Source organism: Emydura macquarii, unplaced genomic scaffold (genome assembly GCF_026122565.2).
Source record: "Emydura macquarii macquarii isolate MOO-44397 ecotype Brisbane River unplaced genomic scaffold, CSIRO-AGI_Emac_v2 contig_705, whole genome shotgun sequence".
In the NCBI taxonomy this organism is placed as follows: domain Eukaryota; kingdom Metazoa; phylum Chordata; order Testudines; family Chelidae; genus Emydura; species Emydura macquarii.
The window spans coordinates 17,327,579-17,351,645 of record NW_027130842.1 but is presented as its reverse complement, the minus strand read 5'-3'; the positions used below and the strand labels follow the sequence as shown (position 1 = coordinate 17,351,645).

At 41.1% G+C, this 24,067-nt stretch overlaps 1 protein-coding gene across 1 annotated transcript in view; it reads right to left on the bottom strand.

Annotated features, from left to right (window-relative positions):
- FNDC1 (fibronectin type III domain containing 1) overlaps window positions 1–24,067 on the bottom strand; it is a 114,429-nt gene that overhangs the window by 5,442 nt on the left and 84,920 nt on the right. The window contains exons 14-18 of the mRNA XM_067542238.1: window positions 20,362–20,592; window positions 17,483–17,591; window positions 5,841–5,920; window positions 3,404–3,433; window positions 24–185 (exon numbers count right to left, since the gene is read on the bottom strand). Of these exons, the coding sequence (XP_067398339.1) occupies window positions 24–185; window positions 3,404–3,433; window positions 5,841–5,920; window positions 17,483–17,591; window positions 20,362–20,592 (612 nt within the window). The remainder of the gene's footprint in view (window positions 1–23; window positions 186–3,403; window positions 3,434–5,840; window positions 5,921–17,482; window positions 17,592–20,361; window positions 20,593–24,067) is intronic.

Here is a 24,067-nt window from a genome sequence, read left to right as displayed (position 1 = left end):
GTAAAAATAATCCCAAATCATACCTTTCAGGTCATCACTGAGGTAAATCTTGTACCTCAAAGAGTTGCAAAGAACCACTCCCACAAATTTTCGGTACCAAGTGCGTTTCACATATTGCTTTCCACTGCAGTCTGAGTAGGTGGGATCATATTTAAAAGAGAAAGGAATCCAGATGGGCTCACCACCTTGAAAAAACAAAATAAAATGAAAGGAGAAGCTTAGAGGGTTAGTCTTATATTTCAGCATTTTATCAAGATGAATGTCCTTATACAAGAAGTACAACAGGTTCTGCAGCAGGTTAATAAACTACCCTTTTACTCTGAAACACCTGAATTCAAAAATCATATTTAAGTCACAAATGAAATAAAATTGATGTCTTAGTCAAGTCCCTTCTGGATATTTGTCATGAATGTATTGCTAAAATGGTGTAAAATATGCTTACATATAGCATATTTTTGTGGATCATAGATTCCTAGGCCAGAAGGGATCATTGCGATCATCTAGTCTGACCTCCTGTATAAAACAGGTCATAGAACTTCCTCAAAATAATTCCTTGAGCATATCTTCTAGAAAAACATCCAATTCTGATTTTAAAATTGCTATTGATGGAGAATCTACCATGATTTTTGGTAAATTCCCCTCACTGTTAAGAACGTACACCTTGTTTTCTGTTTCAATGTGTCTAGCTACACCTTCCAGCCACAGGTCATGTTATAACTTTCTCTGCTAGATTGAGGACCCCATTTTTAAACATTGATTTCCCATGCAGATCATATTAGAGATGGACAACTCCTATTCAATCATCAAATCCATCCTCTCTGCAAGGATTGTTATGTGATAAGGTGTATCACAAAAGGGACCATTAATTTATCATGTCAGCTATCACAGACTTACAGACGTGCTCTCTCTCACTCGCTGTCTCTCTCTCTCTGGGTACGTGTTTTATTTCGCATCATAAATGTGAAAAGATAAAATTGAAGCACAAAATGTATGTTGAATGGTAACCATCGCCTACCAAATTCATTTTAGTGCATCGACAATTGGGTGGGGGGAGTGGGCATCTTCAAACCATGGGTGAGCCTATATACTGCTGCAATACTTAGGTGCAGTGGATGTACCCTCAGTTGCATTCAGCAGCCCCAATGAAGTCAGTGGGGTTGTATGGAAGTGACTGAGTGCAGTTTGGCCTGGAATATCAGCCTTAGTTCTTATTTACCTCGATTTTGTCCCTAATTCAGCAAGATGCTTAAGCACATATCTAATTTTAAGCAATGAACAGTCTAAATGTTGTCAATGGGATGACTTCTAAACATAAGCTTAACATGGGCATAAGCTTAAGTACCTTGCTGAAATGGAGCCTATATGAGAGTAAGTGAGATCCTTATGCTATCTGAATGCAGTATCTTGTGGTTTAATATTACAAAAAAAAGTGAATGTCATCACTAAAGGATAGATGTTTTGAGGGGGAAAATCTGCAATGGGCAACAGGCTTCAATGTAAAGTAAAAGCTGTTGCTGTTGTGTTAAAAAGATGAGATATGAAACCTAGAGAGTTTATTTCTCTCTCTCTGTGCATTCTTGGTGGAAACTTTGACTTTCACCACAAAAGCTCAAGTTAAATCAAAACAGATTTGACACCAGCAAAAAAATAAAAATAAAAAAAATCTTTTGCTCAATCTCAAATTAACTGGTTTCTTCTTTACAATGTTGCAGTGGTTATAAGCTACCACATAATAATTACATTGCACAGGGATCAATATTACAAAAAACTGATTAGTCTCAAAGTTTCCTTTTATATTAATTAATTGAAATCCACCTTCCTTCTAGAATGCCTTTGTAGCAATATGTATGCAAGATAAAATAGATACATGCTTACAATGTGAAAATTGTTAGTTTTCTTTCATGCTATTTCCCAGAGTCCTCTTTGGTTTTTTATTGTGTTATTGACAACAGTTAAGAACGAAAACTATGTTTTTAAAAACTTCAGTTCATCTTTTCTATTAATAGTGTCTTTCTCCCTTTTAGAAAGCACAAACATAGGACCCAATCTTGCAAACATCTGTATGCGAGTAACTTTTACATAGGTGAGTAACCCATTGAACACAACTGAAATGGACATGAATTCAACTGAATTGACCTTAATGAAACTACTTAGATATGCAAAATTACTCAAATGCATAGGAGTTTGCTGGATTGAGGCCATAAATTTCTCAGTACAAATAAAGCAGCAAAATGTCCATTTCAAAAACAAAATATCATGAATAGAATGTGGTTAATGTGAATATTTTTATTCATGAGCTTCCTGGCCACCATCAACAATGCTCAAGAGAATCTTTGCAACAGCTGCACTGAAGTAGGCCATGTGGTTTCCAGAATATAATCAGAATGTCTTTGGAAAATTATTTGACACTTCCAAATATCTTCATATTAAAATGCCAGACTGCTTTTGTAGAATTATCATTCAAGACACAATTCTATCCCAAGTTCTTACCACATATTCTCTTTCCAAAAAACATGTCCACTTGCTACATCTTTCACAGAAAACAATCCAGTTTTGCACTTTGCCGCTTTGCACTTGGAAATTTTATATTGTGTTATCCTTCACTCTGCTACCTTATTGCCAGGATCCTGTCCCCAAAAGTGGGGTAATCACTGATAAACATGATAGGTGTTTTTCAAAGGACATTATAGGAAAATCCAGTCACCATAGCTCCACTCCAGATTTGGTTCGTAAACTCTAACTTTATTATTTACATGTAAACCCATGAATGAACTCACTTGCTGTTCATGTAGAGGTGGCCTTTTTTATTAACCCTCTCAAGTATGGAAAAGTCTAATTACAGATCCCAGTTCAGACTTCCTTCTCAGAAGCTGATGGGTCCTATGTCCTCCAAACTTGGTCTCAGTGCCAATAGGCTGTTCCCACACAGACCCCCATGGACTAGTGTCTGGTGTCTGTCTTGGGAGACCATTACTTGCACCTTCACCAAGACCCTGGAATAACCCACCTCTATCCAGCAAGCCTCCACTCAACATAGTAGTTAGAGATGGAAAGGAATGATTAAATAATTCAATTTAGCCTCATGAAAGTGAAGGATATAGTCTCCCATTAAACGGTGTATCAGGTATAAAACAGGTTCTATGCTTGATTTTAGCATAACATAATATACTTCATTTACAACACTTCCTTTAAAAGGTAATTGGCTTCAAATGCCTGATAAGACTGGAAAACAGATCTTTGAGATGAATCAGGAGTTGTGGATTAACACAGTAAATTATATCAAACTCCCGCCTCAAACTCTGAATAATAAGTAGTGTGTCATAGTACCTAATTTTTACAATTCCCATATTTGTTTCACAGATTTTATAGACAATATCAAGACAATATCAGCAGTGAGACTTACCAGGTGGTCTGACAATAAGCAGCGGATTATCTGTAAGAATGAAACAAAAAAAAACAACCCAAATACTTTAGTGTTTTCTATCGAAGATTAGTGTCTCCTAATGTTTAAGTGTACTAGCTGTCATGCAAGAAAGAAATGTCAGTTGCACAACATAATTGTCTCTAGCTGTTTCAAGAATGCTGAAGATATGGCTTTCTGTCTATTTTCAAAGCAAATGGTGTTTATGTTATACCAATGTTTTTCACATTTACTGGCACCTCCACTTGGATTATACCATTTATTCTGATGGATGTTTAAACTGCAACAGTTTTTCTGTTAAAATTATGTTAAAAAAAAACGCTCCTTTCTGCTAGCTTTCAAAAACAGATTTCTTCTTTACTTCAGCCAATCAGAAACCAGTTTAATTATGCAATCTTTTAAAGGTATATTCTATTTTTCTTCTCAATATTCTACCTCATAGACCAGTCAGCATCAGCCATCTATCTAGTCAGGTCATTTTGCCTAACTCCCTGATTTAGGTGCCTAAATACTGGTTTTGGCACCACTGCGAAGCACATGCTCTCACTATCCCAACCCTGTAGGCAGTTAACCCCCTAAGATGCCCAAGTTTTTGCATTAAAGGTTTCTAGGCATCTACATTTCTGCCTTTGGGCATGTGCAATGCTGCCTCTCTCTAAGCATCTGGATGCCTCTCTCTCACCTAAGATGCAGAGTGATGCATGAATTAGGGGAAGATAGCATTCAGCTGTCTAACTTGCCTGCAGGGCCCAACCTGAGCACGCTTACTAGACTGGGTCCTGTAGGTGAACTCAGACAAAAAAGCCAGAGAAGGAGAAGACCTCCCTCATAACTTTTAGCCCAGTGATTAGGGTACTCAAGTGGTATATGGGAGACCCCTGGTTCAAAGCCCTCCTCTGCCTGAGGGGGAGAAGGGATCTGCCACCTCTCAGATGATGATTAACCATTAGGCTATGGGATAGTCTCAGTGGGGCTCTCTCAGTCTCTCCTGTTGAAACGGTTCCACTCTGGGTAATTAAAGAATCATGGGAGCAGGAGGCTGGATCCTGGGTCTTCCACCTCCTGCGTGAACGCTCTGAGCATTCATATATTGTCTCTTGAACTGGCCTTTCTTCAGTGCAAGATGCTTGAAACCAAGGGACATGGTTATCCAGTCTGGCAAAATTCCAGGGAACTTTCATTATTTCGTGAAATAGAACAGTGGGTTACCTTCCTCCTCAGTAAGAACTAACACTATCACTAAACTGTGTGATCCCAAGATGACAATTAGCTCTTTGAAACATTCTTTTGAATTTTCACCACTGAAAACTTCAAATCCTTTTAAAAAGCATTCTGAGACAGTAACTTTTGTCTCTCCTGGTCTTTTCAGTGGCAAAAACTGCCATAGCAAGCACTGGATGTTAAATGTTTTTTGGCATTTGCTTCAGTTGGAAAGCCATCTTGGCCATGTTGCAAATGGGAGGTCAACATTGTAAATAAAAATATGTGCCCAATTCTGCAAAGCACTAATTAAGCACTTATGAAAAGCTGTGCAACTCTTTATTGTCCCATTAAAGTCACTGCTAAAAGTTCTGTTTAATTTATAGTTGACCATGCAATATTCCTTTAAATATCTGAATTCATTTCAGAAGACCATTTACTTTATTTTGCAGTTTTAGTTTGTTTTATTTCCACAAACAGACCTTCCATTGATTTTAATAGGGGTTCTGAGACAGAGACTGTAGGATCAGGTTAAATGGACACACACAGAAGCAACGTATACCAGTGTTGTTGTAGGGCCAGAATTGGTTACCCTTGAAGCCAATGGACATTTTGCTTAAGTAAACGTTGCAGAATTTGGCCCTTTGTTAACAGTATGACTAGCCTGCAGTTCACTAGAAGAAATAAAAGTGGATAAAAATAGCCCATTTAGTATTCTATTTTCATAGAGTGTATTATCCTCCAACATTCTATTGGCACTAAGAAATAGGAGCAGACTTCATCAAACAAAAAAAAAGAGAAACTGAAATTTGCCTGGCTGGTGGAACAACTGTTTCCTAAACCCCACCCCCAGAAACTAGTACTGCCAACCGTTCAGCTGTTCACAATTAGAAAGCTAGTTTATTAAGTATCCAGACAATCTATCAAAGATGTATTAAACTTCCTATTGCCGCCACACCCCTGAATACTATTGATCTTTTCTATTTTAAATTTAACTTCCCATTCCCCCTAAATTTAACATCAATTTCATTAAAACTACCCATCATTTCAGTAACATTAAAGAGTAAATATTTTTTCTTGATTTTCTTGAAAACAAATGATTTACCTGAAAACCTTTAAGTAGAAAGTTCAACATCACCATCATCATGTCTTTGACCCTAGTCCTATCATACCTGGTATTAAGATCCCAACTTTAAATAAAGAAATAAACAACACATACCAGATTCTGTGACAAATGATACCGAAGAGCTAATAGGCCCATAACCATGGGGATTCTTTGCTTGGACTTTAAAATAATACCTAAAATAAAAAAGGAATACAGCAAGCATTAAAAAAGTATTAATTTCATAGTAACAATTCAGCTATAAAGACTACAAAGATAGGGCCACAACTGCAGCGAGTGTAAACTAGTGTAGCTCCATTGGGCACCTGTGAGTTTAATGGAGCTATATCAATTTATACCAGTTGAGCATCTGGCGCTTTGTTACATACATTTTCATAACAGTGTACTGACATAGCCTGGATTATTTATTTTTATTCAACTAATGTGGATAATTATACCCAGTTTAAATCAAACAGTGTGTTTTAAGGGAGTGCTTGCCAACAGGAATGGAATAAGTACGTCACAAAGTACGTTCCGATCTCAATTACAACAATATAAATCCAGACTAACTCCAATGAGGTCAATGGCATTAACTCTACATTTAAACTAGCATATCTGAGATCAAAATCTGAACTTTTAAGTTTCTTTAGAAATGGTACCATTTCTAGACTAACAGTGTTTGAACAATATGAGAAAAGTTACATATGTTGAGTTATTAGTTCATTATGAAGGCCCTGATTCAGCAAAGTACTTTAGCAGGTGCTTCACTTTAAGTGAGAAGTCCCAGTAAAACTCAAGTCTTTGCTGGAGAGAGACCGGATTACTCAGATGCTTAAAATTGAGCACATGCTTAAGCATTTTTTCATTTCATTAACAAATTTTACAATGTTTTGGTTGAGGGGAAAAGAAAAAAAAAATCCCAAAGAAACAACAGTCCTTTTTGTTTTTCAGTTTCATGGTTCTTTGTTTTCTCCCCACTTTCTCTCCCTTTTTTCTTTTTATCCATCCTGCCATTGGCAAGGGGAGAAGGAGTTAAAAAGAGACATTTTTTTAAAATTAATAAGAAATTTTCATGAAAATTTTTGAAAACACTAAAATGTTTCAAAAATTTTCATGAAACACACTTTCTGTTGTTTGACCAACTCCACTTTCGGGCTGCTTTTTTCCCCCAGGGAGTCCCCACCCTTGGGAACAGTGCAGCTCCAGTGCAAGCCAGTGACCCCGCACTGCCACAAATCTGGGGGCACTTTATGGGTCAGAGTCATTGCTGAGGCATGTGGATCCATCAGATTTTGGCTGGGTCCCATGATCTATTCAGTGGAAGTGGAGAACTCACATCCTCCACTCAGATGTTGGCAATACAGACAGGCACTTATGCAGGACACTAATCACAGGGATGCTCCTGCCAGGACTATAAGACCTGATGTTTGCAGATACTAAGTTTCTGTTGCTGAAATGAAACTGAATGTCTGCCCTATGGAAACAATATTGCAGAAAGCAAGAGGCAATTAAAGTCAGTTACTATGCAAAAATTCAGGATTATCAGAAATGCTCATGTCAAGCTTTTTCTTTCCTTGCTGCTTGCTTGATTCCACTCTTGCAACAACAACAACAACAACAACAAAAATACCCAGCATTTTTAATAACCACAAGTGTTTGGATCTTGATTTTTGCATGTTATCCAAAAGCAAGCATCTCCAGAAGCACAATGCCTACTAAAGCCATCTATGACCAACTGGGTCAGTGCTTGCTCAGAGGGAAGAATGACACCAAACCCCTGGATTATTTCCCTGAGTAATCTCCCATCCAAGCACCAGGCCAAATGCCCCTTATCTTATGAAATCTTACAAGAGCTCTGCGTCACATGCTCACACTGCTGGCCGAGGCCAAATGCAAAGGAAGAAAGGCTAACTCATTATGAAAACAGAATTTTACCCCTACATTCCAAAGTGGTGGTAGCGGTACCAAGAGAAATCAGCATGGTAGAAAATCCATAGGAACCTATGAATCAATTATCTTCAGCGGAAATTGTCAGTCTCTATTGATCCTCTCTTCCCCCACAACCTTGTTAAATCCTAGGCTCCCGGTCCGCCCCATCCTACTCAGCTTTCCAGTTCCCCAGCTGACCAGATCCTCTTCTAGTCCTTGACAAACCCATACTCACCTTCGGTGCCCTTCTCTCCCATCCTCTTCCCTGAGAGACACTTCACCTCTAAACTTGTTCTTTAAAATCAACAGTCAACAAGAAGTTGGATATGAGTCAAAATATGCACTTGTTGCCAAGAAGGCTAACAGCATATTGGGCTTCATAAGGAGGAGCATTGCCAGCAGATCGAGGGAAGTGATTATTCCCCTCTATTCGGCACTGGTGAGGCCACGTTTGGAGTATTGTGTCCAGTTTTGGGCCCCCCACTACAGACAGGATGAGGCCAAATTGGAGAGAATCCAGTGGAGGGCAATGAAAATGATTAGGGGGCTGTGGCACATGACTTATGAGGAGAGGCTGAGGGAACTAGGCTTGTTTAGTCTGCAGAAGAGAAGAGTGATGGGGGGATTTGATAGCAGCCTTTAACTACCTGAAAGGGGGTTCCAGGGAGGATGGAGCTAGGCTGTTCTCAATGGTGGCAGATGACAGAACAAGGAGCAACGGTCTCAAATTGCAGTGGGGGAGGTGTAGGTTGGATATTAAGAAAATCTCTTTCTCACTAGGAGGGTGGTGAAGCACTGGAATGGGTTACCTAGGCAGGTGGTAGAATCTCCATCCTTAGAGGTTTTTAAGGCCCAGCTGGGCAAAACCCTGGCTGGGATGATTTAGTTGGAGTTGGTCCTTTTTGAGCAAAGGGTTAACTAGATGGCCTCCTTAGGTCCCTTCCAATCCTAATCTTCTATGATTTTATGAATTGGATCTAATTAGTTTGTAGATGTTAAACTTCTATTCCTGCCTGTAATGTTTCATTACTGTATTTTATCAATTCAGAGATCAAAAAGGAATATTAACATTTAGAAGGGACTTGTGGTGTAACAATATTATTGTCTTCATTTCTCTTTAAAATGTGTGACTCCACATTGTAAAACTACCTGTGAACTGCTTGAATGGCTTCATAAATTGTCTGAGGAAGGACCAACTGAAAAGAGATTAAACTGTTGGCTCACTTTCATCAAAACCCACATGGGGGAATTACCTGTCAGCACACAACTTGCTTCAGTTATAAAGAAGGTCAGGCCTGATCCTGTTTTATCTCAGATCTGCTTAGACTTTTTAAGGGAAAGTCTTAAATAGCAAGCTGAGGTCTCCAGATTGACTTTGATCCACCCTGAAGATTCTCATGAAAGAATTTGAACAAACTCTTTACCAGGGCTGCATATTGGACTAAGACCTATGGAACAAATTCTAAAAGGACTTTTACAAATTGCCAGCCTCGCCATCTCTACTATCAAACTGACCTAAGAACTTTATTCATATTTGTATGTATAATTATCTTTTAACCACAATAACGCTCTCTCTTTTCTTTATTAATAAATCTTAGGTTAGTTCATAAGAATTGGGTAAGATCTGAAATATTCATTGACCTGGTGGGTAAAGTGTCTGATCTGCTGGGATTGGGAGAATTTTATGTATGGTGAATAAGATTTTAAGTAATCCTCACTATTTAGACTTGCCTGTCCGGGTGGGAGCCAAAGGCTGGATTACTTAATGGAAACTAACTGTATTTTGACTTCTTGAAACTGGTTTGTTACTGGCTTGGTAAATCTAATTATAGAATAAATCACCACTTTTGGGGGTTGTCTGCCCTATTCTTTACAATTGGCCCTGACTGACCATTCTCAATGTGTCCCCTTGCAAGGCACCATGGTCACACCCTTACAGGGGCTAGGAGGGTCACAACAATGGTGAAAGTATCCAGTGTGGGCTGAACACGTTAACAAAGACAGCTGGCCTTTGGGGATGGATTGTTAACCCTCTCCTTGAAAGTAATCAGTTTCTGTGTTTATCACACACTGCATCATCCAAAGGATTTTAGGGAGGGTTAACAAGATTTTTGGGGATACATACCAAAGACAACTGACTTGTTTTACATCTCTCCCTCCGCTGCCAGCCCCCTGCTGAAGAAGTGGATCTCGTATTCTTTCAATCTGACCATAGTGAACAGTTTGCTACAGTTAGGTAGGTTTACATTAAGGCCTACCTTTACAAGGAGCAGACAAGAGACTTAATGCTTTAAAAAAAGTGAAGGAGTTTCTCCTTTACCAGACCCAAAGCCAGACCCACTGCCCCTCCAACTCAGAACTGTTTCATTTCATAACTGTTTAGCTAACTCTTCTGGCCTGATTGGCTGCTGAGAGGAATTCCATTTATGCCCTAATGTATATAAAAGCCTTTGAAGAGCAGATGCATATCATGGCACAGCAAAGTGCAGATGGTCAAAATGTAGTGACATTATAATAAAAGAGGTCATGCAGCTGGACCATGTTGATTTCCTTTGGGGTGTGTTGAGTGGAGGACAGGAGGGTGTGGTGAACTTACACAAAATTAACGCACTTGTTTTACTCTTGATTAACAAGGGAAATGGTTCTATTTACAGACAGAAATGGAAAAGGGGGGCCAGATTCCTGCTGCAGTCAAGTTCCATCCTTGGATTATAACCTATGACTGCTGACAACAGCTTTCAAGGGATCTTCTGGACTAGATTTCTAAGGAAAGAGAATCTCATCTAATCCCTACTCCAAAAGCTTCAAAGAAATAGCAAACTCATGAGGGCGGAGGAAGTGCAAGCATACCAATACTCTGTATTATCGTACATCACCCATGTGATCTCTGATTACATGGTTTTTGAAGCATTCCCCAAGCATGAGTGGATATAAACATTTTTAAAAACAGACAGGACGATGAATGGAGCTGAGAAGGAAAGAAATCATGACTTGATTAAAAAGCCATTCTTCAGCCTCACATCAGCCCTCCATGATAATTTAAAGCATATCAGATGCCAGTTCTCCCTTCTATTAGTCATGCTTATGGTATGAAGCATGTTTCTGTCCTTATAAGCAAGAAGGGAAAGTCTAAGTTTAACAATGGTTGACATTTTCTCAGTTATCCTCACACCAGCATACTGCATCCACATTGGAGACTTCAAGAGTTTCTCTACTTTCTGGAGTTACATAGAGTGATTGGATTAGCAGTTGATGAGTCATTGTAATTCAGCTGCTGCATACCCACTGCATTACTAGCTCCAGCATCAAAAGTACTCAGGCTCAACCCACATCCCCTGAGGGGCCAGTTAGCTCAAGCTGAAAGCAGCATTTAAGATTTTTGTGTGTGGCTGGGAATCCGGGTGGGGCAAAACATGAATTAAAGCTTCCTTTTATTACCGTATTAATACACTTCAGTAAGGGAGTCCTAATTGTCAAGTCTACAAATAAAGCTCAGAAACTACAAATAAAAAATAAACTCCCAGTCCTTTGGTGGTGTCCAGGCATATGTCCAGACATTTCTTGACTTTGCTTGACTGCTGAGGAATTTCCCAAGAAACCTAATCCAATTTAACCCAATCATGCCCCATCACCAATAAAGTTATATACTGTTCATTTACTTGATTATGCTTTGGTTACACTCTGGGTGCCCAAAACTGCAAGGAGTTGTCATTTAATGACATCAAAAACATAGGGATACCAGCAAATGTAGTACCACACGAAATTCATTTTTAGTGTTAGAAAGAAAAAATATTTCATCCTTTGAAAATCTCATCTCAGAACAGGGTCAATTTAAAATAATAACCTACAATACTACTTGGCGTACCCACAGGAACTTCTATCCAAAGTAGCCAATTAGTTCATTTTATCGTCCATTTATCTTTTTTTTTTTTTAGTGTTATGGTCAACTCATATGCTATTTGATATATAATCAATGTATGCTAAACAGATTTAAGTTGTAGAATTATAGAAGTATAAGCCTGACAAGTATTTAGGAGCGATGAGTGTGTATGAGATATACAAGTGATGCATGGCTGGAATGCAAGGCCTACAGGCTGAGGCCTATAAAATTTCAGATTAGCCATATTTGGCTGTAGGTTTAAGGACACTTGACATGAGTGGGTGACCTAGGAATAACCCTATGCCACCTGATTGTAACAACATGGAATATCCTCTCCTGCCCACAGGCTACCACAGACACAATTTAGTCTGTGAATTTGGAGTATGTAAATGATATTGGCTGCTGCAGCCTTTTTTTTTTTTAATGGAAAAGATCCCCCTTGCCACATCCACAGGCGCTAAGATGCTTCTGTTAAAACAAAGTTCCTCTGCAAAGTGCATAATGGAGGCCATGTCTCAGAAGAGGGTCATGGTAATATGCACAGTTTTCCTCAGGTTAAAAATTCATAACTCTGTTTAATTGAGAACCTCTACAGCCTCCATGCACTGGAACAGGCACTTGAAATTTGGCAGGGCATTTGCCCTGGTGTCTAGGGTGTGACTTTTACTATTCTTGTGAAAAACTGTCCGAATTTGGCCACGTGACGAGCTTCTGAACATCTCCATTCACACTTGCTCAATAAAGACGTGTTCGAATTTGGCAGCTAACTTCACTGAAGATTCCGTCTGCACAGAGCATGCTCCAGCTCAGCGCTCTGGGAGCTCAGCAGAACTCTGCTTGCAATGGCTGCCTTTGGCAGCCAGGAGCCACTGTGTTGCTGGGCATTGGAACTGACAGCAGGAAAACAGTCACTCCTGTGCTTTCAGGGATCACCCTGTTGGTGTCCATGAAGTGTGCAGAAGGAGGAGAAGGAGGAGGAAGCAGCTTGACTGGAATGTGGAAGGGTGAGGAGTTAGGCTTGGAGAGTGGGGAGACTGGGACAAAGGGCCAGGGTAAGGCATACTGAAATGAGGAGCCAGAGGAAGTTGGAGGACTACGTCTGGGATGTGGAGCCAAGTCGGATGGAAGAGGGGGACTGGGACAAAGAACTGGGAGGGGCTGGAACATGGAGCTGAAGATGGGGAGAATGGAGACTGGGAGCTGAGGGCAAATAGTGGTGGGGACTGGGAAAAGAACAGGTTTGAGGAACTAGGGGTCTGGGCTGGCAGGGGCAGAAAGGTCTGTAACCACTAAGCAGTGTTTCTCAATACCCGGCCCATGGACCGGCACTGGTCCCTGAGATCTTCCTGACACCGTATAGGAAGCCAGTCCCTGGTATCAAAAAGGTTGAGAAACACTAACCTAGAGCACACGTCCACCAGAGCCTTGGAATAGAGCCCAGGATTCCTTAGCCCCAACATCCCACTTCTGTCTAGCAGACAGCTGTGAAAGCCACCGACATAACATGTGCCTCACCTCCCTCTAAAACCTTAACAGTCACCTCATAGACTTTTATATCTATGCAGAAGCAACACATGGGGGGGAGACATGCGGAGTCACGTGTCGTGTCCCCCCAGATTTGCTGCTCGGCTTGTACTGAGCATGTTGACAAACATTGCTGAAGGCATCTGCCCTCACTCTGCCCTCCCCCACGCCCCACTATCAGCAGGCACGGGTCATCTCTGTATCTATTATATCAACAGATCAGCACATCTGGCTGTCACACATGCCGTGCATTTGAGAAGTTATGCTGTCTTATAACTGCTGAAATCACTGCTAACGTTTTGCATTAGAGCTCAGGTTTATGAAGCTGGGGTACATATTGCTTTTTGGCGTCTGTTGGGAGATGGAAGTAAAATCCTTACGGTGTGGGTCATCGACAGCGTTGCAGACAATAGAAAGGTGGAAAGGAATGCACAAGTCTTTCCCATTAATGTCTTACTTATATTCTTTCAAAGTTTTGAGTGGATGGTGTGTGCTTCTGCAATCTTCACTGCTGCTAAATGAAGTTTTTGTTTGCTAATTTCCTAGTTTTGTAATACAGGTTTGGGGTACGTCAGTGGATAGCTCCCCAGGGAGCTGCACTGTCCTGGGAATCAGACTGAAAAACTACACTGCTGAAGCTGCTCCTGACTTCGCTGACCCTTCTGAAGAGTGTGGGAGGCTGTGACATTCATATTGTCTGTAACAGTTCAGCTTTGTTTGCAAATTACTGACAGTAAGTACACCAAGAGCAGCACTCCATGCTAAACAGTGACGACGTAAGTGGGCGGCTGGAGGGAACCTCCATGAAGGAGTGCGTCATCAATGACTTGCCAGGACACTTTTCCAGGACTTCTGGCAACTGGATCCATCCAGGAGCAGCTGCACCAATATGAAGTGTTCCTCTTAACTTACAATCATCACAAACTAAGGCACCTACATGTATAAACATCTTAACCAACACCAGGGATTGAACTATTGTCCTCAAGAACTAAAAGCATCACTCTTTCCTGCTTGCGCTAAAGTGCCAGGCGCTCAACTAGAGAGCTGTCACACATTTACATTCCCTATGGATGAGGCACAGCAGGGCATACACAATGCACATTGACTAGTGGGTGACAAGGAACTGAAATGTATATATTTTGGTGGTTCAATTTATAGATGATCATAGTATAAAATCTGTTTTAAAGAGGACTTCTTACTGCATGAATCACATATAACAATACCATGCCCCCAAAATAGATTACAAGTAGGGATGTAAAATATTAAACGGTTAGCCGATAAGTATTAGTGGTACCATTAATATATTGCAATTAGCAGTTTAAAACAGATTGGGGGGGAAGAGTCAGGCCGGGAGCACACAGGTTCCTGCTCTAACAGCCACTGCCCTACACCTGGACCCATCGGGCGGAGCGTGGCGGCACAAGCTCTCGCTCTCCATGGTGACGGCATCAGACCATGGCAGAGGCGGCCGCGCTGCTGCTGCTGCTGCCGCTGCCCATGGAAGCCAAGGCCCTGGTGCAGGTGCTGTGGAGTGCCCCAATGCGGAACACCAGGGACCACAGGTCCAAAACGGGGGTCCCCTGTGGAGCCAGGCTGGGGGCGCTACCCAGAAGCTGAGGGGTGGGGGCAGGGTATGGTGGGGAATTCCCAAGAGGGGGTAAGGTGGGTGGGGGCAGCTGTCTGTTTTTGTTGTTGACAAAGATAATATAACTTGACAAAATTATAAAAAATATAACTTGATAATGTAACTTGACAAAACTTGACAAAGATAATATATACGTGGAGTAGATTATGAACTTGTTAATGATTAAACAATATGATTTTAATAATTTAAACAGGTTCTTTTTTAAATGATATTTACATCCCTAATTACAAGCAGGGTGTGAACCCTATGACCTTTAGATTACTAATTTAGATTCCTACTTGAGCTAGAGGAATAAATGTTAGCCCTTTTGTAGAGCAGTCCCTGGAGTAGGACTTGACACACACTTTCCCAAGTGGGTTACACACTATTTCCTAATCAGCAGTAGAATATTGGTGGTCAGACATCCTGCAGTCTATTCCTAGTACTGGGAGAGGAGTGTGGTTAAGAGTGGTTAAAAATAAGACAATCAAAACTGCTTCTGTCACTCTGAAAGGCAGTGTGATTCAGTCAATAAAATCTGGAGCTGTTGGGTTAGAGCTCTCCAGTGACCTTGCATAAACTCTTAACTAAGTCTGATATTTTAAATAAGTTAATTGGTGGGGATAGAGAATGTTCAACAGCTCTTCATTAATGGTCTCCTTGGTTGGGATTTATGGTCTTAGTCATTAATAAGGGGAGTGAATTAAAACAGCAGTTAGAAGAGGTGAGAATTAAATGTCTGGCCTCCTCTTTCACAGCTCAGAAAACTTTTCCTTGGGCTACAAGGGCATTTGATGAGAGAGTCATTCTGTCTCCTTCTCTCCCCATCTGTTGCCTGCCCAGCCCCAAAAAGAATGATGATATTTGTGCCATTACAGATTTGTCACCAAATTCAGTGGAATTGCCTTGGAACACATTTTCCATTATGGCTACAATGTTATAAAATGCATTAGAGACCAACACTACTGATTTACAAGGCTATGTCTACACTACAAGCACTACAGTGGCACAGTACAGTGCTGCAGCTATGCTGCTGTAGCACTGTAGGCACTTTCTAAATCAACAGAATGTTGCGGGGGGATGGGGAGGGGAGTTTCCATTGGAAGTAGTAGATCCACCCGTGAGAGGTGGTAGGTAGGAAGGTCAACGGAATAATTCTTCTGTCAACCTAACTGCATCTACACCAGGCTGTGGTTGATCTGACCATGGCACTCAGGGCATGACATTTTTCACAGCACTGAGTGATGTACCTAGGCCAACCAAATTTTTAAGTGTAGACCAGGCCTAACGGATATTCTAGAAATCAGCACACAAGGAGCAACAATGTGGCCAAAGGACAACTCCCAGGGTGCTTCAGATTTCTTACAAAAGGGGTACAAAGTAAAGTGAGACAAGTCACTGAAAAGTCACCAAAGTAGGTTATTCTGAACACTTATTATTTTCTCTGTATCAATTCATTTTTCTTCAAACCACCATGAAATGTTCAAATAGTCCATGTGTAGTGTAGGCTGCAGAAGATGTTGTGATGCGTTTGAGATAGTGGGTCTGGTTCTGTGCCAGGGAAAGTGAGACTGTTAGCCAAGCCACCTGCTGTAAATAAGCCAATCCCCGCTATGCCCTAGAGTAAATATGTTATGCTGTATAAGAGCTTGAAATGAGAGCAATGCCAGGGACTCCGCCATGAACTCACCGGGAGTCTTGGACATTCCCCTGCAGCCGCTTCGCAGAGCCCTAGGGTCTCCCTCTGTTGTTTGGAGCATAAGACGTGATTAAAGATAAGTGTACCTAACCAGTGTGGGCGTGTTTTTATTCCTTATCTGGTATCCAGAACCAACAGGCAGCAATGCCTGGCATAACACCATGTTTATAGTCTATGTTTTGGATTTTGCCATTTCAATGAGATCTTTACAAAATACAGGTTTAAAGTTTGTTAAACTGAACTCTGTAACACAGCCTTCACTCTGGTGCAGCTACGGCTGCCTCATATCATCTCACTGAAAGCCATGCCTTAGAGAAAACATATGGGCCTTGTACTGTGAACAGACAGGGAAAGTGAATTCTAGAGTTGAACAACTTGCCACAAGCCCCCAGATGGTTAAAACTAGTGCCTACTAGCTCAAGCACCCCAGACAAAGAGGTGGTCTCTCAGGTAATGAAGTCCCAATCATGTAGGGTGAGATTTTCAAAAATGCCTAAAAGAGTTGGATGTTCAGCTCCCAATGAATTTCAATGGAAGTTGGGCACCTAGCACCCTTAGGCGTTTTTGAAAATCCTTCTCATAGAACTTTATAGATTACTGCAAGCCTTGAACTACAGCCAGGAGTGAATAAGGCAATATACATTCACACACACCCTGCCATATGTTACATGCATGTTCTGAAACTTGCGTACGTGCCCTTGACTTTGTAATTAATTTCTCCCATTTGTCGACAGAGCCAATGTGTAGCATGATGCAAGCAATGCTCCTGTCTTTCATTATTCTTTTTTCCTGAACAGGTTGCTTGGATTATGTATATAGTTTGCAGATTCATTTTTGGGGCAAGTCTTTTTATGCTGATATAGATCAACATATTAATATAGTTAATATGTATTGCTCATCCACCCAGGACAACATGATGGACATGTTATATACATGTACTTATAAGCAGACGCATGAATTGTAAAATTTGATTTTATAATTCTGTTTGGTCTAGATTTGCTGACAGATTTGCACAATTCTACTAACCACCAAAATGACTAACAACTAGTGAAAATTGTTTTAGATTAACAACAGTATTAAAAAAGAATAGACCAAATTGTTACCTTGTATTTGGCTTCAGGTTCTCAATAGGTAAATGAGTAGCCCCTGCGGTCCTGGTTGACCACTTGTTCCTTATAAAGTCATCATAAGATGCACTGTAAACCAAGTAACCTGCAAATGATAGCGATAAGAGCAGATCAGCCAATGAGAGCTCTACATTTCAATCAGTGATACCCCCAGGCTTAGCTACTTTGCTTGTTGACGCTTTAAAACCTGTCAAAGACATCAGGGCTTTCCACGGTGTTGCTTAATACAAAACTTACATTAAAGGGCTGAGGAAATAAAGGGTATCTGCATTCTTTAAAAGTGTTATTTTAAATTATTGACTTTTCCAAGGCAATTGGTGGTTTCTTTTCAGACTGAGCCTGCACTAGGCCACGTTCATCCTTGGTGTAACTACATTGAAGTCAGTGGAGTTATACCAGGGATGAACTGGACCATTATGTTTAAATAACACTTTAATTGTGACACAAACTGACTAATATTCAGCTAGTGATACCATCCTCCTCCATCTCCTTGCGGTCCTGGCTGGGTGGTCTCTGCTCTATCATGCTAACTCCACATTATCTGAATCCCATGAAATACATGGGGGACAAGAAAGGGGTCAGATAAATGAGAGTATGCTATATGTACATATCGTGCTGTACCTACTGGGAAGCAACTTCCATTAAAGTCGATCTGCTGTTCATAGGTACCAGTCAATCTCTCACTCAAGTTCCAGGCTAGCAACACTTGCAGATGGTCTAAGAAGCGCTTAGCACATCCATTTCTGACAGTGACCTTTTCACTTTAAAAGTGACAGATCCACTCTCTCTTTCCGCTGACTCAGGCTACATTAATCAACCTTGAGCCCTCTTTACATTCTGTGCTGCATCTGTGTTACATTATTTTCTCTCTGGCTGCAAGCCAGCACACCTGTGGGTTCTCTAAATTTTGATCCAGTGGGAGGAGAGGGGGAGAATCAATCCTCTACTAAACTAGATCGGTCAGTTCCCAGCTGAAGCAGAAATAAAAGGAAAAGTGAGAGGCTATGTGGTCTTGTTAATTTGATAACAAATTTAGAAATACAACTAGTACTTTGGATACATGCACAAAGATTTTGAACATCTGGAATTTCTTCTCTCCCCCCCCACTTTGAGTAAATTTCCTTAGGCATAAAGAAAAATACATTTTTCATTCTATCCCAAACGAAAGAGTTTGGTTAAAAAATATGCAGCAAAAATTCCTGGGTAAGCCAGAGAAACCTATCAAGTCCTCTTTATTCATCAGAAAGAGGGGGCAGGGAGCATAAGCCTGATTTTTAAAGGTCCTCTGAAGTGTGCCTTTAACAACCTTAGAGTGCTAGACCAAGAAATTATGACAAGCTATATTACAAAAATGATGAACAATATGAAGCATGGCTGTGAGAAGAGTGAAAAGGAAGATCATAGTTCATATCAGAAAAAGGTGCCAAGATGCAAGTGCAGCATGAAACACGGGAAAGGCAAAAAGATGCATCAGACATGGTCAAACATAACTTATGTGACATATTGCTCTGAAATGAACATCATTAATTATATTCTGGGTGATTTTTTTAAGTGAACAGTGTTCAGGTAACACTGAAGAATGAAATCCTTTATTTATCCAGTGAACAGGCATAGTGCAGGCAGTGGCAGTGCAAGCTTCCCTGCCTCCCACCTCTGCTGTGTATCAGTGATGTAAGACTAGTGTAGTGTAGTGTCATTTCTAAGACCATTCACTTCTTGGCCCCTCTGTGGAGAGGCTGCCAACAAGAGAGTTGGTCAAGATTTAGCAACAGCAGCAACCATGTAAAAAACACCAACACAACGACACAGTTTCTGACTCCAAATCATCTGACCTGCTGTCAAGTTTGGTTTTGCATCATCTCCAAATACTTTTGTTTACATATCTAACTAATATTTTTAGCAAGGTTTGAGATTTGTATTTTATTTTACATATTTTTTTTTTGCTATAATATGCTCTCAAGACAGTGGAAAAGATCTAGTTTAATATATTTGTTTAACTGCCAACCACAGCATGCCAGATTGGCATTTGAACAAAATTTAACTTCAATAAATTCAACATAGTTTGGGTTATGTGTTCCACAGGAGTTAACCAGCTCCATTTCATTTTTACTGTTTTTATTTATATAAAAAGCTTAAATTTCTCTTTTCACTAAGCTACTAAGCTCCACAATATTTCTTGATATACAGAAACAGTTTAATTCTGGCCAGTATCATTAATACTGCTATGGTGGCATTCTGTATCTGCAAACCACAACAGAAACTGCTCTGTATTTTCCCTAATTTTCCATTCTCCATTCCCCCATCACCCATTTAATTTTCTTGAGAGAGTGAACATTGATTTCAGAGATTTAGAAGAAAGCTGTGCTAGAAAATAAAGAGACTGATTTTGAAATGTGGCTTCCCATATTGCTGATGCAAATAACTGCAAGGGAAATTTTCTAGATCTTAAGCCATCTTATTTCCTGCATGCTTCTGTCAATCAGAGTGTTAGATGGCTAAGTGCTACGAAATAAGCCTATAAGTATTTGCACTTCAAAACCATAGGCACAAAAACAGAGGCAAGGTGAAGCTCTTTAAAAGACCAGGACTAATATATGCTTATCAGTGGCACTGATACAGTGTTGACAGATGACATAGAAGCTCTTTCTCACTGACTAGAAAGCAATCAATACTTCCTTTTGAAGGAGCTGTATGGTAACGGAGAAGTAACATTTATGAAAAGTTATCCCTAATAATTAGCTCAGTTTAAGGTAAAAAACCCTTCTCATTTGGCTTCTGCATAGATTCCCCGAACCCAAACAGGACAACAAAATCCCAAGTGTGACAGCCAACATTGGAAAGTTCTGTTACTGTACCTGTTACCACGTCTCCTTGTCTAGGTTTGTCCCAGTCCACAATGACAAAGGAGTGGCAGCCTTCCACTGCCACCACTGTGATATTGTGGGGGACTGACTGGGGACGCAGCTCTCCCTCTTTTATATTATAGGGTATGATTTCATCCAGGCTTTCCACTTGGAAGTGCTCCAATGCCTCTGTCAAGGAGCATGGGGCAGCAGGATCTTTATTGAGATAAGTCACATAAGGAGCTGGAAGAGAGCAATAAGCAGCATTTATTCAACAGTCTGTACAGACAGGCAGATTACTACAACTAAAGACAATTTCCTGTAGAGAAAAGTACAACATTAATTTTCTTTTTATATTCCTTACAGCCTGTCGAAACAGGGGCACTTGCAAAAATGGCTATATTTTATTTTTTAAAATAAAAAATTAGACATTCATTTCCTGAACTTCCAACTTGTACATTTTGTATGTTTTCCTACCATTTCACTGACGCTTTCAAATCCATAAACTGTCTGGAAACTTCTTGGAGCGCTATTATACATCATATAAATATAGCACCATGGAAACCATAAGCATGACAAATATTCAGTGAGACTTGTGTTACCATTTCAGTAGATGGGAATAACCGTGTCTGGTGCATTTCAGTCTGTGTTACAAAGGTGCAGGAGGGAAGCGCTTAATTAACCCAACATTGTTGCTCTAAAACTAAGGCTTAGCACCTGTCTTTGGGAGCCAAAGTCCTGCAAAGTGTGTGGGTGCCTGGTAGGGAAGGCCCAAGGGGTAGAGGCAGAGCCCTTCCTATGTCCTAACCTGCCCACTTTGGGTTTGGAGTTCCTCTTGCCTGCCCTAGATAGACCCTTCCACCCCAGTGGCATATATGGCCTTCTGATTCATTGTGTGCACTCACAGCGGCGAGAGAGACCCCCACCTGGGAGACTGTGGATCAGCATCTGGACCTGGCTGCTCAGAGCATGGAAAGACCCTGCCATGAGCCTAGCGCCCTGCCCCCATATCCTTGCTGTTTGGAGCCCGGGACACACAGGGGTATTTACCCACTCCTGTTCCCTCTGGCAGATTTTGCCTTTTGGGCTTCCGTAGCAGTGTGCAACTCTGACATCATCATGCAGCGATGTGGCCAGGAGCAGCATCACTATGATGCCAGTTCCAGGCTATGGGGCTGCGTAGTTTCTCATGGACGTGGTTCCTCCCCCTTCTCCTTGCAGCATATTTTTGTACCCTCAGTTTCATGATTTCTGTGGCTGCAACTAAACCCTTGAACCCCTGCTAAAGCTGCCCCTTCCTCCCCCTTGCATTTGGAGAGCCAGATCCTCAACTGGTATAAATCAGCCTAGCCCCATTGACTTCAGTGGGAATGCACCAACTTACACCAACTGAGGAGCTGGCCCTGGAAGTGCAGCCAGCCCTGTTCTAGTTGTCTCCTGCATGGATGGCTTCCCTTTATCCTCCTCCTCCTCCTGCATACTCGCAACCAGATTCTTGTCCTGAAAGCAGCACTAAAATTTTGCCAAAGGAACGCAGAACGCAAAATTAAGGTTCTTGTTTTTCTAGTGAATGTGGTTTAAGTAACAGAGTCTTGGTTCTTTTAGCTCATGGCAGAGCCCATGCTTTGGAAACTGGACCCCTTAGTACTAGCGCAAACAGTTACATGTCTCTATATAATAGTGAGGTCCATTAGGGAGAGGTGCTAAAGACCATGGAAACAAAGTACTGATATTTAGTATCACTGAAACCAATGTAGCATGCTTCTCTCCCAGGATGGTTATTTAATATGGAGAACTGGGTGCTAATATGAAAATCAACCTCTAATACCCAACTTCTCTGAACTATGGACATTTACAGGTATCAGTTTAGTAACTAGTAACTTTTACAGTGATGCTTTACAGTGACAAGAACTGTACTTAATTCAATAAATGTCTAAATGGTCATTTTATTACATTAAAGGTCATTGTCATGGGGCAATTGGACCTTTAAGGGGAATTGGGACCTAGCCTGCCCAGGACAACCTCTGAAAACTCACCTGGGAATAGCCATTGCCCCAAGTGGCTGTTTAATGGTCAATCAGTAGAAGAGTACTTGCAACCTTATCACAGGGCTGCCTGAGCTCAGAGAGTCATGGAGAATACACCCAGGAGAAAGGTGCCTCTGAGGGGAGAGAAAGCCTTCCCAGGGAAGGGACAAGTGTAGCCCAGGAGAAGGAACAGGGAGGGCTCCAGAGAGAGAGATGGTTCCTTAGGTGAAGGATACTGGAGTAAGCTGAGAGAAGGAACCAGAGACTGTTCTCAAGGTGAAGAGAACAGCTATCCTGAAAGAATGAATCGGAGGCTGCTCTCCAAGGGAAGGGAGCAGAGGCTGCTTAGAAGCCCTGGATCCAGAGGAGGGGTGTGGTCTAGCATGCCCCGGGGCTAGGGGGAAAGAAACCAGTTGAACTCACCCTGAAACTGCAGATTTCTTGGGGGCACCTGAACCAAGTCTTGCTTATGCTACTTTTTTTTTTTTTATAGGTACTCTTTAATGCACAGGTGGTCTGTTTCGGACTTGTCTATATCCAGGTGAGGGGAAACTAAGGTAGGGCTTACCTGTGATGTCACACCTGAATGTGAGGGGACATGGAGCCAGAGGCAGAACGTCCACAGTCATTTTAATGTTTAAAGAAACAGTTTTAGTTCTGATGCTCACCTTTGGAAATGTTTATTCAGTTACAATAACACAATTCACTGGGAGAAGGATATTTTCCTTTTTTCCCCCTGCTGCCTTGAAGTGTTCACAAAAAATATTCTTAGTTTATTTTATTAGATTTCACGCGTCACAGGGAGTCTGCTGAGAGCTTGTAATCTATTTAATTGTAGCCATCACAAGCCTTTCTAATCTAAACAGAATGAGATGCATTATCACTGAAAGAATGGTAACATCCTGTCAGGTTTTGACAGGGAGGAGTTGAAGACTCAGTTGAAAAAGTTTTGGTTTATGTGGAAAGTATTTTGCTCCCAAAACAAAGGTAAACAATGGCTCTATCCTCAGCTGCTCCAGAGCAGACCTCCACGTAGCTTGTGGGTATGCTAGGGGGATGGCATGAATCAAAGGTGGCTCCCGATGACTGAACTGACCCTTCGTGCAAGTTCTGCCAGCTTTTAACAGTCCCCTAGGATCCACTATATCAAGGCAGGATTTCTGGAATGCAGTGCTCTCTAGCTCTCAAAATGTCCTGCAATGTACCGCCACGACTTTGACAAGGTCTCAGGAGCTCATCCTCAGCTAGTATAAATAACAGTAGCTACAGTGAAGTCAATGAAGCTCTGCTGATTTGCATAGCTGAGATCTGGCCCAGGCATGCAGACCCAAACTTTTCAGCTCAGCTCCATCTCTTATTGTTCCTTTCTACAATTACAAAACAAAGCAAGAGGTTTATGAACATGTAAAATGTATTAGCACTCTTAGTTATCAAAAGGGTTCCAATTTAAGACTTTGTTCCATTTATCTACTCTCCCATATCATTCATTCAGAATGAAATATCCCAGAGGGACAAATTATCCTCTGGGATACATAGGAGTAAAATGCCATTGGTATCAGTGGGATTCTGCTCGAGTAAAAGAAAAGAACTGTGCTCTGATTTCCCGTCTGAGGGCTTGTCTTTAAGAAGTCCTGCACAAGTTTTACTAAAGGTATAAATTTAAACTGATTTAGCATAACTGGAGCAAATCC